The sequence below is a fragment of the Prionailurus bengalensis genome, chromosome B4 (assembly GCF_016509475.1).
Source record: "Prionailurus bengalensis isolate Pbe53 chromosome B4, Fcat_Pben_1.1_paternal_pri, whole genome shotgun sequence".
Taxonomy (NCBI): domain Eukaryota; kingdom Metazoa; phylum Chordata; class Mammalia; order Carnivora; family Felidae; genus Prionailurus; species Prionailurus bengalensis.
In genome coordinates, this window is record NC_057358.1 from 21,664,094 (window position 1) to 21,682,325 (window position 18,232).

The 18,232-nt window shown below is 43.6% G+C and overlaps 1 protein-coding gene across 2 annotated transcripts in view; it reads right to left on the minus strand.

Annotated features, from left to right (window-relative positions):
• The window catches only part of CB4H10orf67 (chromosome B4 C10orf67 homolog), a 171,402-nt gene that overhangs the window by 61,281 nt on the left and 91,889 nt on the right, over positions 1 to 18,232 (minus strand). For both annotated transcript variants that reach the window (XM_043561556.1, XM_043561555.1), the window contains exons 9-10: positions 12,152 to 12,211; positions 11,004 to 11,180 (exon numbers count right to left, since the gene is read on the minus strand). In XM_043561556.1, coding sequence (XP_043417491.1) covers positions 11,004 to 11,180; positions 12,152 to 12,211 — 237 coding nt within the window. The remainder of the gene's footprint in view (positions 1 to 11,003; positions 11,181 to 12,151; positions 12,212 to 18,232) is intronic.

Genomic DNA, 18,232 nt, shown 5'->3' on the forward strand with positions numbered 1-18,232 from the left:
TTTTCTTTTGAGTGTATATATATATTTATAAATTTTAAAAAATCATAAAATTAAGAAACAAGGTTCATTTATGACAGGTTGTAATTCTTAAGTTTGTTTTCCATTTTTTGCACTTAAAACATATTAAAAATCAACAGTTAACATAATCTTCTAAATGAGGAATCAAGAGTCAACGTTTGTAATAACTAAAGTGCAATTATGTTTGTTAATCACCATAGGATTAACCATATTCCTTATCATATCCACTTTCTTCTTTTCTTGTCAATGAGTCATTACATTTTCTTATTTCTCCTACTTTCCACAAATATCCCTTTTCTGAAACTTTGGCCATTCTTTCTGGGCTTAATGCCTCCTTGCATCTCCTTTAAACCACTAAATAGATTACCGTCAAAACAATCTTTCTAACTCATCATGAACAAAGGTAATCTTTTGCCCCTTAAATGTCATTAATCTTGACTTTTATGTTAACATTTTTCTTCTTTTTACCTTCTAAGCAGCACAGCTATTTTTAAACACCAGTATGGGCCCGTGGGTGCTGGTTGGCAGGGAAGAGGGGGAATGACAAGCATATGAAGAGAGGAGGACCAGGGGCGCCTGGGTGGCGCAGTCGGTTAAGCGTCCGACTTCAGCCAGGTCACGATCTCACGGCCCGTGAGTTTGAGCCCCGCGTCGGGCTCTGGGCTGATGGCTCGGAGCCTGTTTCTGATTCCGTGTCTCCCTCTCTCTCTAACCCTCCCCCGTTCATGCTCTGTCTCTTTCTGTCCCAAAAATAAATAAACGTTGAAAAAAAAGAAAATTTAAAGAGAGGAGGACCAGCCTCCGTGCTGCCAGTTGGGAGAAAACAGACGGGGGGATTAAGAACATTGAAATAAGATATGAGGCTGTATGCAAGCAAGCACTCACCATTGTATAGGCCAAAAGTAAAAACAAAACATTTGTCTACATATATCGCCAGTGAATTTTCTTCTAATAAACTTGTTACGCTAGGGAATTCTCTCAAAAATGGGACAAGTCTTCATTTGATGTGCCCTCTACCAGGGAGGCTCTGAAACATCTTGGTAGACGATGGGGCTACCAAGCCCTACAGAATCCATGCTGATCCGGGCACTATGCAAATCTCAAGCACGTCTTCTCAAAGGCCCAGGAGGCCACAAAAGTGTCTGTGGGTTTGGCCTCCTCGCCTGGCTCCAGATCATCCTAGACTTTACATACACACCTTCTATCAAACTATCTGCTCTAAGAAATTTGTAACCAAAACTTCCACGATGGAAATGGCTCTAACGAAGATGATGAAGTCATTGTTTTTAGTAGCAAAAGAATAGAAACAACATCTCTGGAAGGCGCTAGTAAATTGACAGAGATTGGTTAAGTAAATGATGCTACTTCCGTGGAGTAAAACACTGTGCGTAATTGATTATATACATTGAGTGTCACTGACGGATGTCCCCTGTGTCTTGTGTGTGCCAATATGTGTCAAGATTTGTCTGAATGGATGGTCGCAAGAAGTTTTTAGTGATTATCCCTGGGTGCAGGATTCTTTTTACTTTCTTCTCTTGACATTTCTTTACTGAGGAAATGTATGAATGTTTTATAAAAAAATTTCAGACTTCCGGCATCCCACATAGGATGAAAAAAAAATAAAAAGCCACTGCCGTACTATTAGTGAGAAAACCCAGATACGCTAAAAATCACAACCTTTCTTGGACCTGTCAGAGCACTGAGGTCACAACCAGGCAACATGAATTCCAAAGAGGACCTCCCTGCAATGGGAGATGTGATGCATGAACAGTCTCGTCTACACCAAAAGCAGTACCATGCCAGCTGCAACACAAGCAGGGAAGAAAAATAAGCTAAAATGTGAAGAACCATTGAAGAGCAAGGACGGGTTACAGAGCAGTCCGAGTAGCTGGGGGCACAGGTTACAGGGAGAGTTCACACTCACTCTCAGCTTTTTGCCCCATCTCCCACCAGATGCTCATGGGGACAATTGAGGGCAGGGCAGGAAACTTGCTGATGGTGTGGACTTTAGGAGGGGATCGGCTGATGCTAAGGCAAAAGTACCCTGCCTGGGAGAGAAGGACAAGTCTTAAGGCCCTGGGAGAGGGGAAGCAAATTCTCTGGCCAATCAGACTCAAAGGAGGTGATGGGTGGAGAAGTGTGAAACACCAGGCCCCACCCACTTCTCCCAGGGCTTTCTTTCCTAGGAAAGAAAAACTTTCAACTGCTGGGGAGGGCAGCAAACCTTCCTGTTCTCAGGGCATAGGTGAAGACATCGTATGGCAAGAGGGAAAATTAAAGAAACATTTCCTAGGGCGCCTGCGTGGCTCAACTGGTCGAGCGTCCGACTTTGGTTCAGGTCATGATCTCGCAGCTTGTGGGTTTGAGCCCCGCATCTGGCTCTGTGCTGGCAGCTCGGAGCCTGGAGCCTGCTTCAGATTCTGTGTCTCCCTCCCTCTGCCCCTTCCCTGCTTGCACTCCGTCTCTCTCTCTCTCTCTCTCTCTCTCTCTCTCACAAATAAATAAACATTAAAAAATTAAAAAAAAAAACAAAAACATTTCCTTTCCTGGAAAGCAATTGTCTTAGGCCTTTAGAGTCTGTAATAATACAAAGGGGAGGTTCCTCCTATTGCAGGAGGGATGGGAAACTCCCGCCCAAGGTCAGCTTCAAGTACAGGCACAGGTAGACCACCACAGAGAGGAGGGGCAGGAATCCCGAAAGAGCTCACCTCTGAGGCCCGGGCACACAGCATTCCCCAAAGACTGGTCTGGATTAGAACAAGAGGGAACCCCCTCTGTGTTACTTACGGAAGCGATAGCTGCCAACTACTGAGGGAAGGATAGGAGCACAGAGAAAGACCTACCCTGGGGGCACACGCAGAAAGGTTCTGCTGAAGTTGAGGGTGGAGCATCACTCAGAAAAAAGCTTTCTGTTCCTCTGGCCCCCATTCCAAGTGCACATCCACCCCAAGAGGTACCTCAAGGCTGCGGTCCATGAAGAAGAACCACAGCAACAAGCAAACTCAACTCAACTCAACTTCTAGCCAGACTGGCTGCGTCCCTTACAATAGCAATCTGATAGAAGAGGCACGCCATTTCCAGCTGTGAATACTGTTTCATCAGTTTCTCCTAGTCTACACGTGATGTCTGCTGGTCAGTCAAAAATGATGAGACATGGGGCGCCTGGGTGGCGCAGTCGGTTAAGCGTCCGGCTTCAGCCAGGTCACGATCTCGCGGTCCGTGAGTTCGAGCCCCGCGTCGGGCTCTGGGCTGATGGCTCAGAGCCTGGAGCCTGTTTCCGATTCTGTGTCTCCCTCTCTCTCTGCCCCTCCCCCGTTCATGCTCTGTCTCTCTCTGTCCCAAAAATAAATAAACGTTGAAAAAAAAAATTAAAAAAAAAAAGAAGCTTTAATTTAAAAAAAAAATGATGAGACAAAAAGGCAAGGAGAAGAGAAAACCTAGTGTCAGGAGACAAAGCAATCAACAAAATCAGGTTCAAAGAAGGCCCAGGGGCGCCTGGGTGGCTCAGTTGGTTAAGCATATGACTTCGGCTCAGGTCATGATCTCACGGTTCGTGCTGACAGCTCAGGGTCCGGACCCTGCTTTGGATTCTGTGTCTCCCTCTCTCTCTCCCCCTCCTCGCCTCACACTTTGTCTCTCTGTCTCTCTCAAAAATAAATATACAGTAAAAAAAAAAAATTTTTTTTAAAGATGACCCAGATCTTGGAACTATCAGATGAGGACATTAAAATAACTATAATTACAATGTTAAAGCATCTAGAGAAGTGAACAACATGGATGATTATAAATAAGGAATTTCAGCAGAAAGATGAGAAATAGATATTAAACAAGAGTCAATGGAAATAGTAGAAATGAAGAAGACAACACCCCAAATGAAGAATTTCTCTGATGACTCATCAGTAGATTCAATATAGCTGAGGAAGACAATTAGTGAATTTGAAGGTAAGACAAAGGAAACTCCCCTAATTGAAACACAGAGAGGAAAAAATAGTTCAAAACTGATGACCAGAACATTCGAGAGATGTGGGAGAGTATCAGTCTAACATATGTGTAACTGGAGTCTCAGGAGGAGAACGGAGAGAGGATGGGGCAAAAGAGATAACGAGAGATAATGGTCAGAGATTAATGAGAGAAATCAAACCACACATTTGAGAAGCTCAGTCAAGAGACAGAGAATTCATTGCCAGCAGACCTGCACTGTAAGAACTGCAAACTGAAGTCCTTCAGGAAGAGGGAATATGATACCAGACAGAAACTTATCAGACCTACGTTAAGAAACGAAAGCTCTGGGGAAATGGTATAAGTGAAGGTGTCAGGTGCAAATCTTGCTGTGACAAATTGTATCAGGTTTTTTTTTCTTTTTACATGAAAATATATTAAACTTCAAAATATTTGAGGGATGCAACATGTTAGGAGTTCCAAGGACTGTGCTTTTGATGGAAACATTGGGAAACGTTCTCCAGGGGCATTTGAAGCAAGGTAAATGGGCAGCCATGAATTTCATAATGACTTTTTGGAGAGCTCTTGAGAAACACTATCTTCACAGCTAAGACAAAGTGATTTGGTAGGAGGTGGCCAAAGGCTCCTAAAAACTGCAGTGACTTTGTATTGGTCTCCTATTCATCAGTTACTTGGGTGCTTCAGTCCAAAATTTTTTTTTGTCACTTTCCTAATACTTATTCTCCTAACACTTCCAATGGTTGTATGAACATCTAAAACTGTGGATTAAAATCTTTCTAATCTTAACATAGGCAATTAATTAACTTAAAAATAAGTTTATGCTTTATTTAATGTAAACCAATAGAAATGTTACGTATCCTAACCAGAATTATACTCTAGATTGTCTAGGCCCATGTCAATCAATTCCGAACTGAAACTGAATATGGGTTCACCGTATATATACGTGTAGCCAATGGATTCATTGAACTCCATAACGCTTCATGGCATATGTTGTATGTAACTGCTTCTTATATTATATTATATTATATCACATTACATTATATTTTCATATATTTTCATATATATTCATATATATTCATGTATATTCATGTATATTCATATATTCAGCAGAGGGATGGATCCCACGTTGAGATTGGTGAAGAAGATCTTCAAGCTATTTTCAAGATTTTTAAAAGCCTAAATAAAAGTGTGCCTTGATTCCCTAATAAAGTTGCATGAGCTAACAATCCTTAAGAACCCTTTGGATTTGGTTGGCATTAGATCAATTCAGTGAAATATCACCGGTTGTCTAGGTTGATCAGATATGCAAGCTAAGAGTAATGTGCTAAATGAATAAGTAAGGGGAGACAAAGAACTTTAATAAGTTCAAGGGTTTTTAATTTTTTAATTTTATTTTAAAAATGTTTTCTAACGTTTATTTTTGAGACAGAGAGAGAGAGACAGAGCACAAGTGGGGGAGGAGCAGAGAGAGGGAGACAGAATCCAAAACAGGCTCCGGGCTGTCAGCACAGAGCCTCATGCAGGGCTTGAACTCACAAACTGTGAGATCGTGACCTAGCCGAAGTTGGACGCTCAACCAACTGAGCCACCCAGGTGCCCCAGTTTGGGGCTTTTTTAACGAACAAGCAGAGACTACAGGAAAAGAAAACAAAGGGATATTAAATAATAAAGAAAAGTTTAAATACCATCTTCCATGAAATCATATGCCTTAAGAAAAAAAAAAAAATTGATGCGTTGGAAAATTATCCCCAGGGTGTGAGGACAAAGCTGGGATCTGGGGGAGATCTGGCCTGAAGAGCTCAGGGCTGGAGAAACTGACAAGTTAGCAGAGTTAGATCCAAAGAGGGTGGCCAATAGTCCAATGTCAGTGTCCGTGGGGGTGCAGCTACCTCAGGCTTGACTCTGGCCGGCAGCCACACTGAAGCAGTCCGATAGCACTGAGTTCTATGACAGCATTCGTGGCACCAATCAGCAGCATGGGTACGTACAATAATGGCAGGTAGGATGAGTGACAGCGTATCAAATGTTCGGTCTTCTGGGGGTAAGCCCCAAGTCTGGGCAGCACCAGGACTCTGGCTAAATGACCTGGTGTTCAAGACTGGCCTCAACCGCCAGCGGGAACTGGAGAGAAACCCACAGCTGACATCCAAGCAAATGGAATAAAGCAGCACCATGCAGCGAGGGGCAAGATGGCTGCCTTATGGGCTCCTGAATGTCAAGATGACACTTCTTCTGTTACCACCAAGGTGACATTATGGGACCTAGCAACTGCCCCTGGCCGCGCGTGCCTAGGGGAGTAGAGATATCGATACAAATCTCAAATCTATCTTTTCCTGATTCCCACAGCAACATCTTGGGTCCTTAATTAAGCTATTCTAAAATATCATAAGCCCTACAAAGAAAATACTATCATTGGTCCCCCCCAAAAATAAACGAAAAGGCAAGGCAAATCCATTATGCGATTCTTAACAAAAAGCCTTTTTCATTCCTGCCACGAATAATGACTATTATTTTCTGTTCCAAATGTCCTGAAAGTATGTATTTAATTTACCATCGAACTACTCAGAATAAGACGATGTAGAAAGTAAAAGCCACCTTTCGGTGGAACTCTGAATATGATATCGCTCAGCTTGCCAACTTCGGTCTCGGAGAGCAGAATCCAAAGATGAATTCATTTTAGTGGCCCGTGAGAAATTTGATTTTGAAATAAAAAAGGTGTAGTGTATGACTTCTGTAATCTTCTCCTTTTAAAGTTATATTATGAGAGAAAGATCTGGTACAATGAGGCAAATTCTCTTGGGTCAACCTAATCTACCCAAATACGGGGACTATTGCTTGACAAGCCTCTGAAGAGCACGCACATGCGCAGAATCACCCCAGCTCTGCCTTAACACCGCCGCCCAGGCGGCCAGATCCACAGTGAGCAAAATGCAGGCCTTCCTGCCTTGCTGGGCGGAACCGCTCTAGCAAAGGAAGCCAAAGGGGAAAAGAATGAAATAATGAAACAATAAACAGATGAGATTATTTTTGTCTTCCCTGAGGATGTTTATTTTAAACTTCATGCGTGGGGCGCCTGGGTGGCTCAGTCGGTTACTTCGGCTTAGGTCATGACCTCGCGGCACCTGAGTTCGAGCCCCGCAGTCGGGTTCTGTGCTGAGAGAGCTCAGAGCCCGGAGCCTGCTTCAGATTCTGTCTCCCTCTCTCTCTCTCTGCACCTCCCCCGCTCACACACTGTCCCCCTCTTTCTCTGTCTCTCTCTCTCTCAAATATAAATAAACATTAAAAAAATTAATTAAACTTCATGCGCAATTTAATCAAATAAAAGAGTGGCATGAGAGAGCAATGGTCAATTTCAGAAAGATTTTTCCCTCACCTACCTAGCCTATAATACTATATAACAATCATTCTCTACCCTATAATAATATTTTTTTAGCAAATTAACCAGCGTGCAGGGTGCATATGGTCATAATTTGCAAAACCGTTGCAAAAACTATTTTACCCCACAATGTCTAAATGGGAAAAGAAAAACGTTCTAGACTTTTTGTTGAAGTCCTTTGTGCGGTACAAATTGCTGTGTATTGAGTGAACTTTAAGAATGGGAACAGGATTGACTTTGTCCGTGTCCCATTTCCCACACACAAGGTCCTGATGCTTTCTGCGGATCGGAGCACACACCATATGTTCCATGAGCACAGACCAGGTTAGCCCGTGGAAGCTCAGAAGTCTTCCAGGGAATCATTGACTGGGTGCAACCTTAATTAACTAATTACCCGGGGAGAGGGAGGGGGGCGGCAGGGAAGGGGGGGCAGGCAAAAACCCTGGGAAGCCAATCTAACCTTGTTATGTGAAACCTGAGTATTTGCAATGTTTTACAGATATCAAAAACTAAACTTTACACAAAACCCTGTCCAAATACAAATTTGATATTGGGAAATCTTTCATAAATAGAAATCAAACAGCAATGTTCGTATCATGCTTTTCAGACTGGCTAAACACTCAGTTTATCACTGTGTCCTCCTCTGTGTGAAGCATGTGCACTGTTCCCACCGAATGACACAGATTTCAAAAAAATAAGTATGATTAATTAGATAAGATAAGTGACTGATGTAAAAAGTTCCTTCAGCAAGCTCTCTCTTTGGGCTTTTCCATGCGGTAAATGTTACAAAACCCTTTAGAGGCGAGTTTTAAGAAATCCAGCTGGATGGGCTTCTTTTTCATTTTTTAATTTCAAACAATTTTCGTTCCCTTTTGAAAATTTTAAGGAGTCCGGTCTAATAAAACATTTAAAAGAGAAAAAGAGGGAATTTATAACCGGTGTGCATGATACGTAAAGTTAATCTCAAGTGGAGAATATACCACGTGGAAAGGTGATATAAAGGAGCACTTGCAATAAAAATATTAACAACAGAAGTGCATGTAATAGAGGTACTGGTGAACTAGAAAAATATATTTCACTTTACAATCCAGCCAATTCATACAAATATATAAACACTAGCTTACGTCACCTCCCCCCATCCCCCGCTCCGGTCTCCTTTTTACTTGCTGTTTAAACATTAACTTCTGAGTCTCTCCAGCTGACAAGGCACACAGTTAGGCTTTGGCCACATCAAAACAACAATCATTCTAGTCAGAAGGAAAGACTGTGACCCTAACAGAACATCTCATTGAATGATACCTCTGTGAGATCCTGTCTGCCTTTGTCTCTCCTTTACAGTGTATTTTCTATGGGTGAGACCAAGTGGTTGTTTCTGCCCCTCATGGCTATGACCTTGAGGTCATATTTCTATGACCTCTCAATTTCTATCTGTAAACTGAGCACACTGGAGTTTCTAATCTGCAATTGCAGGACTTAGTTAGGGCCTTGGGCTTGCTGCAGGGATGGGGCAGCTCTCCCAGGGGCTGTGATCGTGAGATTAGAGACTCGGTTGCTCTGTCCCAGTCATCGACCTTGCTCTGCAGTCCTGCCATCTGCTCAGAGCCTCAGACCCGGACTCTCCTCAGCCACCATCGCCAAGGGGACTGACACCATCATGGCGTTGATGGCGCCTTCTGAAACAGGACACTGCCTCGGCCATAGGCTCCCTAAATCCCAGGTTTGGGCTACAATCCCTCCATCCAGTCTGGCTGCTCTATCCATTCGGGTCGGCCAGCCCCACTGCACACTCACACCAGGGGGTGGGTTTTTCATTTTGTTTTTTGCACACACACACACACACACACACACACAACCCCCCAAATCAAAACAAAACAAAATCAAAACACATACAAACAAATAAAGCAAACAAAAAACCAAAAACTTCCCAAGAACTGGATGCTAAACATCTCACTTCTAGAACCCAGGCGCTGGTCAGCCCTGCACCAAATGTCCCCCCAAACGTGATTCTCCTCCTTCGGAAATTACACTGCTTTCCAGTTGTGCACACTTCCTAACTTTGTGCACAGTGGCGGTGCTTTCAGAGGAGAGTATCTGTCTCAGCTCCGGGGGGAGTGACTCTTTCCCTCCACCTGCATGCTTACTCCTCTGCTCGGGAGGAACAGGGAGCCATCTGGCTGGTGAGTCGGGCACGAGAGGCCTGCACCTCTGCATTTAGAATATGGATGAGCCCCGAGAGCAAGAATCGGCTTTGCTCCTCCGGGTCCCAAGCGTTCGGGAAGCAGATTCTGCCCCCCGTGGGGGAAGGAGGAAGAGCAGGGGAACGCGCAGAAAGGAGAGTTTGGGAAATGCTGCGCGTTGCCTGTGCGTATCGCCTGTGCGGCTTCTAAACTTTCTAAAAACTCCAACGGAAAAAGAGTTTTGACTAGGCATACCATTCACAGTGCCCCCGGGCTGGGTCACTGCTGGGAGAATTACGATCCCCATGACTCACAGCAGAAAGGTCCCTTCAGGATCATAGGAAGGTGGGGCTCCTGAGATGCAGGGAGGAGTGTCTCCTCAGTGCCCGCACAAGAAGCCGACAGGGTGGGTTGCACATCACAAAGCTACTTCCTAACATGGTCTCTTTTTTTAAATTTTTTTTTTCAACGTTTATTTATTTTTGGGACAGAGAGAGACAGAGCATGAACGGGGGAGGGGCAGAGAGAGAGGGAGACACAGAATCAGAAACAGGCTCCAGGCTCCGAGCCATCAGCCCAGAGCCCGACGCAGGGCTCGAACTCACAGACCGAGAGATCGTGACCTGGCTGAAGTCGGACGCTTAACCGACTGCGCCACCCAGGCGCCCCGAACATGATCTCTTGTACGGACCAGCAGTACCGCGGCAGGCCCGGTAAAAGCAACTCTGATTGGTGGCGGTCCAGCGGATTAGGACAGGAAGAGCGTATATTTCATGCGTGCATGTCCCTGACGGTGTGAGTTAATCCAGCTGTCAATTTAGAATACTATGAGCGAATAGGGGCGCCCGGGGGGCTCAGTCGGTTGAGCGTCCGACTTCGGCTCAGGTCGTGATCTAGCAGTCCGGGGCTTCGAGCCCCGAGTCCGGCTCTGCGCCCACAGCTCAGAGCCTGGAGCCTGCTTGGGATTCTGTGTCTCCCCCCACCCCCCCTGCCCCTCCCCCGCTTGCGCTCTGCCTCTCAAAAATAAACAAACATTAATTAGAATACTATGAACAAATGGACTGTGTAGCCTGCATGCCCTGAAAATTCAGGGAATTTTCAGTAAGCTTTTGACAGATATCGGGCAGTAATGAGTTAGAAATTATACCCCCTAGAACGTGCTTTGGACATGACTTTTCTATCCTGCTAATTTAATAGAGACCCACTAAGCCTTAGTGACGAAGCTAATAAACCACCAACCAGGGGACAAGGGTGTCATCCTCTTGGGCAGTCAAGGGGCCCAACAAGGACACCTTGGTGCACAGAAGAGCAGACAGAGCCCTGCCCAGCTGCACGCACAGAGAGTAGGGGACCTGGCGGGTGAGACCGGCTGCCTTGCTGATGCTGGCCGTGAGGTCGCAATAGTGCCCGCAGAACGGCGGCCCTTTGTGGACCAAGGCGTCATGGCGTGTGGTCATATGAGAAGTTCTTACCACAGGCTGTTCTTCCTTGGCAGATTTCTTCGGAGTCTTAACTTTCTTGGTCTTAACAGGCGCTAAACTGGAGGAGGGCGAGCGTGCCCTTGAAATGGTTCCAGGCCTGGATGGAATCCTGGGTTGTGAGGACCACAGAGACAAAGAGGTTTCTTTCTCCTTGAGGGCTCTCCAGCTCTGGCACACAAAAACAACCAACTTTGTTATTCTCACTTCACGCCTCCGATTCACGTCTCTTTCTTTTCCTCCCTTGAGCGGGCATTTCAGGCTAAAGTGTTCAGTCCCAAAGGGCATGGATCTGTTCCTTTTCCCCGGTCCCACACTCCCCGTTGGCCTGATTTAATTTGCAGGCTGGGTCTGTTTTTCCACTCCTCCCGCTGATGCTGCCGTACTGAGAAAAACATACCAACAAATTCAATGTTTCCTGGCAGCAGCTGGAAAGGCGGGGGTGGGGTGAGGAGTGGGGTGCAGTGACAGCTTGTATTGGATTTGTAGGGAGCTCGGGGAAGAGAAGGCAGGAGGGAAGGGACAGGAGTCTGAAGAGACAGGGCACGAGCAGGGGAGGGGCAGAGAGAGAGGGAGGCACAGAACCAGAAGCAGGCTCCAGGCTCCGAGCTGTCAGCACAGAGCGGGGCCCGAACTCACGGACCGCGAGATCATGACCCGAGCCAAAGTTGGAAGCCCGACCGACTGAGCCGCCCAGGCGCCCCCAGGCTTGCCTTCTTGTCAGCTTACACTCCTCTCACTGATCTCAGCCTTCCGGCTGCTGGTTTCCCACCCACGCTTTTTTTTTTTTTTTTTAAGTTTATTTATTTATTTTGAGAGAGAGAAAGCACAAGTGAAGGAGGGGAGAGAGAGAGAGGGAGACACAGATTCCCAAGCAGGCTCCACACGGTCAGCGTGGAGCCCGACGCGGGGCTCGAACCCACGAACCATGAGATCATGACCTGACCCAAAGTCAGACACTTAACCGACTGAGCCACCCAGACGCTCCCACCATACACACTTTTAAGCATTTTCTCCTTCAGACTCAGATCTTGGAAAGTGAAAAGTCTCGGTGCGGTATGCAGGCATTCTTCCACCCAGATGCCAAAATGAGACACGCACAGAATAAAAGACAAAAAAAGAACTCCAAGTTAAACGCAAACCTTGACGCTTAGGCTCTCGATCCTCTTCCTTGTTTCCATGTCCTCCTTCTGTTTATTAATCTGTGAAATGGAAGGCCCGTATCATCTGTTATCATTTGCAAAGATTCAAAAGAATTTTCTAGAAAACTTCCTCAAGCAATGAAAGAATAGAATTGTAAACCCCTTGACTGCCAAAACTATGATGAGGATGTAAGGTTATAATGCTGAATATGAATTAGAAGATAAATTTGTACCCAGGAAAAAAAAAAACACTTAAAAGAGGTGAACAGAAAGAAATAAAATTGTAAATGTTTAAAGTCATTAGCATTTGTTCATTGCTTTAAGCATAATAGAGACTATAGAGAAATATATATTGTTTGCTTTTGTGGTAATAATTTGTTTCATATATTATTACGATAGCTATAAATCCCAGGTCTTATAAAATTTGCGAAGAAATTTCAGATAATTCAATAGCCAGACTTCAATCATATAATGATGAAATTTTGATTTAAAGAATCAATTCTAGGTTCCAGGCATAAAAGGCTTTTTATCATATGTATCATTGAGATATAACTGACATATATAATGCTTTATTAGTTTCGGGTCTGCAACGTAATAATTCAAAATTTGCTTCTATTACAACATGGTCACCACAATAAGTGTAGTTAAAACATCCGTCACCACACAGTTACATTTTTTTTCTTCTGGCGAGAACATTTAGGATTTACTCTCTTAGCAACTTTCAAATATACTATACAGTCTTATTAACTATAGTCACCATGTTGCATGTGATGCTCCTATGATCTCTTTTTATCTCATAACTGGAAATTTGTCCTTTTTGACCACCTTCACCCATTTCACTCACGTCCCACCCTACCCTCTGGCATTTCTAAGTTCATTTTCTCAGGTTTGTTTTTAGATTCCACCTATAAGTAAGGGGATACAGTCTTCCTCTGTCTTTCTCTGATTCACATCCCTTTGTATAATTTCCTTCAGATCCATCTGTGTTGTTGCAAGGGGCAAATAATATATCATTAATGCATGCGTCAATCATATTAAGCTTTTTTCATATTAATTTACGAGTAATGCCAGTGATTTAAAAAAAATTTTTTTTAACATTTATTTATTGTTGAGAGACAGAGCGTGAGCAGGGGAGGAGCAGAGAGAGAGGGAGACACAGAATCCGAAGCAGGTTCCAGGCTCTGAGCTGTCAGCACAGAGCCCGACGTGGGGCTCGAACCCACGGACCGCGAGATCGTGACGCAAGCTGAAGTCAGACACTTAACCGACTGAGCCACCCAGGTGCCCCAATGCCAGTGATTCTAATTCTGGCTAATCTTATGAAAAATGAGAAATACCTCTAGCCATTCATCTCACTAGCGTCTCACCGACTACAATGGATTTTCAAAAGTAGTTGTCACCTACAGATAGAGCAGAATTCAACCGAAGACAGGTCTGTGTCATGAACTCTTGAGGTCTGGGAGGATGGTAACTGGTGTCCATGGAGCGCTGCATTTGGGGAGAACTGGGTAGGTGTGCTGAGATCAAGGAGAACACGCAAAGCTTGGATTTTATTTCAAACGCAGGAGGGCACCACCGAATGACTTTAAGTGTGTGGGGGTGTATGTGTGTGACATGATAATATTCACATTATGAAGGCGTAATTAGGTGGGGGCTACACTTCTGGTCACGGCTGAGTAACTGCCATGAAACCAACCCTCCTGCAGATGACAACTATAAACTCTGGAGAAAAGTATACAAAAGCAATTACTTGAAGACAATGGCTTTAAACTTGAGAGCAGTGCCCGGTCTGGCTGGCGGGGGGAGTAACTAAAACCGAGGGGAAACCCGCAGCCTTTCGGGATTGCTGAGGACACAGTTCAGGACAGCCATAGCCAACGAAAGTCCCAAGGCAAGGAGACCCCGAGGAAAGTCAGACTGCACGGCCCCAAACCGTGTGCGTAAATTTCGCCTAATCTCCAGCTGATGCCTGGGCGATGCCTGCAGCGAAGGGAAGCTTTGAAGATGGAATTAGGATTGGTGGCCATGTCGCCACCCACCGCCTGCGACACGCGGCTTGCAGTTTGATTGCACCCAAGTTCATTGCCTGCTTTTCAAAATTTATTTATTTATTTATTTTTCTGAGACAGAGTGTAAGCAGAGGAGGGGCAGAGAGGGGGACAGAGGATCCCAAGAGGGCTCTGCGCTGACAGCAGCGAGCCCGATGCGGGGCCCCAACTCACAAACCGTGAGATCATGACCTGAGCCGAAGCTGGACGCTCAACCGAGTGAGCCACTCATTGCTTGATTCTTAAAAATGACATAGAGGGGCGCCTGGGTGGCGCAGTCGGTTAAGCGTCTGACTTCGGCCAGGTCACGATCTCGCGGTCCGTGAGTTCGAGTCCCGCGTCGGGCTCTGGGCTGATGGCTTGGAGCCTGTTTCCGATTCTGTGTCTCCCTCTCTGTCCGCCCCTCCCCCGTTCATGTTCTGTCTCTCTCTGTCCCAAAAATAAATAAAAACGTTGAAAAAAAAATTAAAAAAAAAAAAAGAAAAAAAAATGACATAGAACATTCGTAATGTCCTTACAATCCCCAAATGCGCCACACAACAAGGGTGTGTGGTTGATCTATTTTCAAGGAAAAGCCTGTTAACAGACTGACACTTGGACGGTAGCTGAATAATAGTGGGATGACGTCTCTAAAGTGCTAAAAGAATGAAAGAGAAGCCCACACTGTCGACTCGGGATTCTGTGCTGAGAAAAGGATCTTTCAAGGTCGAAGGTGAAAGAGGGGCACCTGGGCGGCTCAGTCACTTGTGTGTTGGGCTTCAGCACAGGTCATGATCTCCTGGTTCGTGGTCTCGAGCCCCACGTTGGGCTCTGTGTTGACAGCTCAGAGCCTGGAGCCTGCTTCCGATTCCGTGTGTGTGTCTCTCTTTGCCCCTCCCCCTCTGTCGCTCACCCTCTGTCTCTGTCTCTCTCTCTCTCTCTCTCTCTCAACAATAAACATTAACAAAAACAAAAAAACAGAGGGACAGCGGCACCACCGCGGTCCTGATCTACGAGAAACGCTAAAGGAATCTCCTCGGACCAAAGAAAATCGATCCCAGGGACAGCCTCCAATCTTTAGGAAGGAATGCAGAGCATCAGAAATGGTGACTAGGTAAGAGTATTCTGTTTTCATTTCTTTCAAATACATACAACTGTTTAAAGCAAAACTTGTAAGAAAATAAAATAAGAAAGCAAAAATTATAGGGGCACCTGGCTGGCTCAGTAGGTAGAATGTTCCGACTGCTGACTGTGAATTCAAGCCCCTTGTTGGGTATACAGATCACATAAATACACAAATAAAACTTTAAAAAAGTAAGGCAAAAATTGTAATTGTGATGTAAATAGAATACATAGAACAACTTTCACTTGAAGAATGGAGAAATAAATCTATATAAACAAACCTACGTATTTCAGGTGTACTATATGTTACACGAAACGGCCCTAAATTAACTCTAAGCCAAACGGCAACAAGTTAAGGATGTAAATTATAATTGCTACAGTAACCACTGAAAGATAGGAAAAAAGCCAAAATGATAACAGATAAATTAAAATGGGATTCTAAAACATATTAAAATAAAGTAAAAATCAATCAATCAATAAAGGAACAGAGGAAAAATGACAATGCAAAACCCAGAGGGCACATGTAGAAAACAAGTGATAAAATGGTAGACCTAAATCCACCCCTATCAATAATCACATTGAATGTTGATAGACTAAGCAATCTGGTTAAAATGCTGAAATGGCTGGAATATGGAAAAAAATCAAGAACCAATTTTTTCTGTCTATTACATAAGCACTTTAAATATAAATACACAAAGAGGTTGGAATACCACCCATCAACTTGGCAGAAGATAAATCATTTTCAGGTATATATGGTACAGTCCCATGATAGACTCTGTGCTTTTTGGCATTGAAAGAACTGCCAACAGACTGATAAAAATTCAAATCATACAGAGAAGGTTCTCTGATCACAATGGAATTAAACTAGAAATCAATAACAAAAAATATAAACAACACAGTTCTAAATCACAAACGAAATCAGAAATTAGAAGATTTTCCACACTGAGTAATAATGCAGGATATCAAAACGTGTGGAAAGCTGCTCAGAGGTAAATTAATCACTTTAAATGCTCATATTAAAAATAATAAAAAGCCCGAGATCAATTACCTAAAGTTCCACCCTGGGAAGGTCAAAAGAGAAGAGCGGGGGCGCCAGGGTGGCTCAGTCAGCTAAGCATCCAACTCTTGATCTAGGCTCAGGTCATGATCTCACTGTTCATGAGATCAAGCTCCTCCCTGGACCCTGGCTGATAGTGTGGAGCCTGCTTGGGATTCTCTCTCTTCCTCTCTCTCTGCCCCTCTCCCACTTGCATGCTCGCTCTCTCTCTCTCTTTCAAAAATAAATAAATAAACTTAAAAGAAAAAGCAAGAGCGAGGTGCCTGGTTGGCTCAGTGTGCTGGGTGTTTAACTTCAGCTCACGTCATGATCTCGAGGTTCACAAGCTTGAGTCCCTCATCAGGCTCTGTGCTGGCAGCTCGGAGCCTGGAGCCTGCTTTGGATTCTGTCTCCCTCTCTCTCTGCTCCTCCCTCACTTGTGCTCTGTCTCTCTCTCTCTCAATAATAAATAGTTTTTTTTTTAATTTGAAACAAGAAGAGCAAAGTAAACAAAAAGGAAATAGAGTTGGAAAAAGGACAGAGGTCAGAGCGGATATCAATGAAATAAAAAGAAAAAAATAGAGAAGTTAGAGTCAAAATTAATTTCTTGAAATGATCAGCAAAATTGATAAACCCCCAATTGGGCTGATCAAAAACATAATTTACTAATATCAGGAATGAAACAGGATTCATTATTTCAGATCCTATAGATATTAGAAGGATAATAAGAGAATGTTATGGAAAACCTCCTACCAACAAATACGTAATTAAATGAAGTGAACAAATTGAATCACACAACATAACAAAACAGAAAAGGAAATAAAAAACGTGAATAGCTGTAAGCTATTCAAGAACATGAAACCGTTATCAACAACTTTTACATAAAGAAAACTCTAGGCTCAGACAGTTTCACTGGTGAATTCTATCAAACATTTAAGAAAGAAATGACAAATCTTTACTAACACCGCCAAAATTGTTTTCAGAAGACAGAGAAGACATATTTCTAAATTCATTTTATGAAGGCTGCATAACTGTAACTCAAAACACACACCCAGAGAAAGAAAGAAAATTTAGAGACCAATGTCCCTTATGAGCATAGATTCAGAGTCCTCAGCAAATTGAATGCAGTAGCATATAAAAGGTCTAAAACGTCATGACAAAGAGGGGTTTATCTCAGGAATGCAAAATCGCTTCAACGTTCAAAAACCCAGGTATTTCGCCACATTACAGTACAAGGGAAAAAATATATCATCATTTCAATAGCTGTGGAAAAAAGCATTGGACAAAATTCAACAGCCATTCATGAAAGAAACTCTCAGAAACCGAGGAATAAAAGGGAACTTCCTCAACCTGACAAATGGCTGCCATAAAAACCTTATGGCTAAATCATACTTAATGATGACACAATAAAGTATGCCCTAAGCCTGGGAATGAGACAAGAATGCTTCTTCTCACCACTGTTACACAACACTCTATTGCAAGTCCTAGCCATTGTTATAAAAGGTAGAAAGATCAGAAACAAATAAATAAAACTGTCTCCGTTTACAGAAGACCTGATTGCTTATATCAAGAATCTGCAGATTGTTTACATTTGAAGAAATCTATGAAATTATTATTGTCACGATCAAGTGAATCTAACAAGGTGCAGAATACAAAGTTCATGTAAAATAAGTTGTATTTTTATAGACCAGTACCAAACAAGTGGAAATAAAACCTAAAACCAATTCCATTTCCAAGTGTATTAAAAACGGTAAGATACTACGGAATAAACTTAACAAAAGGTGTGAAAACCCCCTACACTGAAATTGACAACATACTGCTGACAAAATTAGAGAGGGCCTAAATAAATGGACATATGGAAACAAAAATTAAAAATGCAACGCAATTTGCAACTGC